Genomic DNA, 3,059 nt, shown 5'->3' on the forward strand with positions numbered 1-3,059 from the left:
GCACGATCGCGGCGTGGGGCCACGGCGACGAGCGCATCTGGAGTGCCGCGTGGGACGGCTCGGTGAAGGGCTGGGACGTGCGCGCGGGCGGCGCGCTGCAGGCGCACAAGGCGTCGGACAAGGTGCCGCTGTGCCTCGACCCGGTGCGCGGCGCGGGCGCGGCGGGCCTGCACGAGCTCGTGACGGGCCACATGGACCACTCGCTCGCGCTGTACGACTTCCGCGAGGCCGTGACGAACACGGCGCTGGCCATGGCGCACGCGCATGCGGCGCCGGTGAGCGCGGTGCGCACGCACCCGACGAGCGCGCACCTGCTCGCGTCGGCCGCGTACGACGGGCGCATCCAGGTGTGGGACCTGCGCTCGCCGAAGCAGGCGCTGTTCGCGCTGGCGCCGCCCTCGGGCGCGCGCACCAAGGTGCTGGGCCTCGACTGGACGCCCGCGGGCGACCGCCTCGTCGCGGGCGGCGAAGACTGCCGTGTGTCGGTGTACGAGGGGCAGGCCGCGGGGGCCGACCGTGTATAGCTACCAAATCTCGCAGCGCTCTGCGGCCGCGCGCGCCATGGCGTCGTGCCCGGCGCGGCACCCGAACGCGCGCGCGAACGGCGGGAAGTTGGCGAGCGCGCCGTTCACGCGGAACTTGGTCGGCGAGTGTGGATCGGTGCGCAGCCGCTTGAGCGCCTCGCCCGTGCGGATGTTGCGCGCCCACGCGACGCCGTACGCGAGGAAGAAGAGCTGCTCCTGCGTGTAGTGCTGCAGGCCCGGCAGGCGGCGGTTGCGCCGCAGCGTGTCGATCGAGCCGGTGCGCACGAGCCGCTGCCACGCCTCGTAGCTCTGCGCGAGGCCGCCCGCGTCGGCGACGTCCTCGCCGAGCGTCAGCGCGCTGTCGACGTGCGCGGCGCCGCCGCGGCCGTCGGGCCACGTGTAGTTGCCGTACTGCGCCTGGATGCACTGCTGCCGCGCGTCGAACTGCGCGCGCGTCGCGCGCGTCCACCAGTCGCGCAGGACGCCGTGCGCGTCAAAGTGGCGGCCGGACGGGTCGAACGCGTGCGAGAGCTCGTGGCCCGCGGTCGTGCCGAGCGCGCCGTACTGCAGGTACTGCGGCCACGACGCGTCAAAGTACGGCTTCTGCAGCAGGCCCGCGGGGAACGCCATCTCGTTGTGGTCCGCATTGTACTCGGCGTTCACCTCGGTCGTCATGAGGTCGCCCAGCAGGCCGGCGTTCAGCTCGCCGCCCAGGTACGACCACGCGCGCTTGACCTGGAAGAGGCGCGTGTGGATCTCGTTCTGGTAGTACGACGGCACGACCGGCAGGTCCGCGTACCACGCGTGCACCGCGTCCGCGCTCCGCGTGTCGGGGTGCGTCGGGTACCCGACCTTGACCGTGATCGCCGCCGCCTTTGCGCGCGCGCGCGCGCGCGTCGTGTCGTCGAGCCACGGGAGCTGCGCGAGCCGGCGGTAGAACGCCTGCCGGATCTGCTCGACGAGCTCCTCGACGGCCTCCTTGCTCCCCGGCGGCAGCGCGGCCTGCACGAAGAAGCGGCCGGTCATGTACCCGAGCGCGCGGTTCAGCGCGGCCGTGCACGTCGACGCGCGGTCCTCCGGCGCATCCGCCGCGACGCCCGCCGCGTAGCGCTGCAGCGCGCGCGCGGGCTGCGCGAGCGGCACCGACGGGCCGAGGTACAGGCCCATCGTGCGCACGACCGTCCAGTACAGGTACGCGCGCACGGTGCGCGCGTCCGCCGCGGCGACGTGCTGGCTCAGCGCGGCCAGGTACGCGGGGCTCGCGACGATGACCTTGTGCGGCTGCACGTGCGGGCTCATCGCGTGCAGGTAGCGCGCCCAGTCGATGGCGGGCGCGAGGTCCTGCAGCTCGGACACGCTCAGCGGGTGGTACGTCGCCTGGGGGTCCGCGAGCGTCACCGCGTCCGGCTGCAGGCGCGCCATGCCGCGCTCCCAGTCGAGGACCGCGTCGACGAGCGGCTCGCGTGCGGCCTCGGCGTGCACGTCGTGCAGCGCGTGCACGGCGCGCACGAGCTGCGCGCGGTAGAACGCGCGCGCGTCGTCGTCGTCAAAGTACGACGCGTCCGGCAGGCCGAGCTCGCCCGGCGCGACCGTCGGCGTCGCGGTCGTCGGCGCCGCGCCGGGGTCGCCGGTGATGTCCACGGCAAAGAGCGCGGGCATGCCGCGTAGGTGCAGCCACACGAGCGCGTCGGTGAGGTTGTGCGCGGGCGTCTGCAGCACGCCGTGCAGCTCCGCGAGCGAGTCGAGGACGTGCTGCGCGCCCGCCGCGTCCATCACGCGGGTGTCCATGCAGGCGGCGTAGTGCGTCTTGAGCATCGCGAGGTTCATCTGGTCCATGCGCGAGAGCGAGCGGTCCTCGAGCGGGCGCGCCAGCACCTCGCGCACGATCTCGTCGTTCTGCGCGGTGACGTACTGGCCGACGCCAAAGAGGCCCGCGTCGTCGGGGATCGGGTGCGCCGCGCGCCACCCGCCCGTGCTGAACTCGTAAAAGTCGTCGCACGGGTCGGCGCTCTCGTTCAGCGCCTGGATCAGCTCGTGCGCCGTCTGCACACACGCGCGCGACGTGCACAGCTCGCGCAGGGCGCGCCGGTCGTCCCGCAGCGTCACGCGCACGACGCCGGCGGCCAGCAGCAGCAGCAGCAGCAGCACGCCAGCGACCTCGAGCACGCGCTTCCGGGGCGCGGCGCGCACACCGCGCGGCGGGACGCCCGACTCGGCGTCGGGCAGCAGGCGGTCCGTCTCGTGCGCCATCGTCAGCGGAGGGCGGGGCGGGCCGCTCGAGCCGCGCTGACAAAGCGTCTCGTCGGCTATGCTGCGCCACCGCGTCGTGGGCGGCCTCGGGCTCGGCGCACGCGCTTTTTCGCACGCGTGCGCGGCGCGCGCGCGCGCGCCGAACGCTGCCAAGGCACAGAGCACAAAGGCGCCGAAGCCGCGTGCGTCGACGCTGCGCCAGTTTCTCGAGGCGCGCGGCCTGCTGTCGACGGCGCCGGCGCCGCGCGACGACGTGAGCGAGGGGGGCGCGCCCGCGTCGGCGCC

The 3,059-nt window shown here is 74.4% G+C and overlaps 1 protein-coding gene and 1 pseudogene across 2 annotated transcripts; one reads left to right on the forward strand and one right to left on the reverse strand.

The window, feature by feature from the left end:
* The first annotated feature begins 2 nt into the window (after positions 1-2).
* Positions 3-524, forward strand: MSY001_3505 (annotated as a pseudogene). Its single transcript has one exon. A coding segment is annotated over exon 1 (522 nt).
* MSY001_3506 (uncharacterized protein) lies at positions 525-2,774 on the reverse strand (the record flags this gene model as incomplete). Its single annotated transcript, XM_018885404.1, has 2 exons — positions 525-2,499; positions 2,524-2,774. 2 exons carry the CDS (start codon positions 2,772-2,774, stop codon positions 525-527), a joined length of 2,226 nt encoding a protein of 741 aa, XP_018741967.1.
* Between the last annotated feature and the right edge of the window lie 285 nt (positions 2,775-3,059).

The sequence above is a fragment of the Malassezia sympodialis genome, genomic scaffold (genome assembly GCF_000349305.1).
Source record: "Malassezia sympodialis ATCC 42132 genomic scaffold, msy_sf_36, whole genome shotgun sequence".
Lineage (NCBI taxonomy): Eukaryota > Fungi > Basidiomycota > Malasseziomycetes > Malasseziales > Malasseziaceae > Malassezia > Malassezia sympodialis.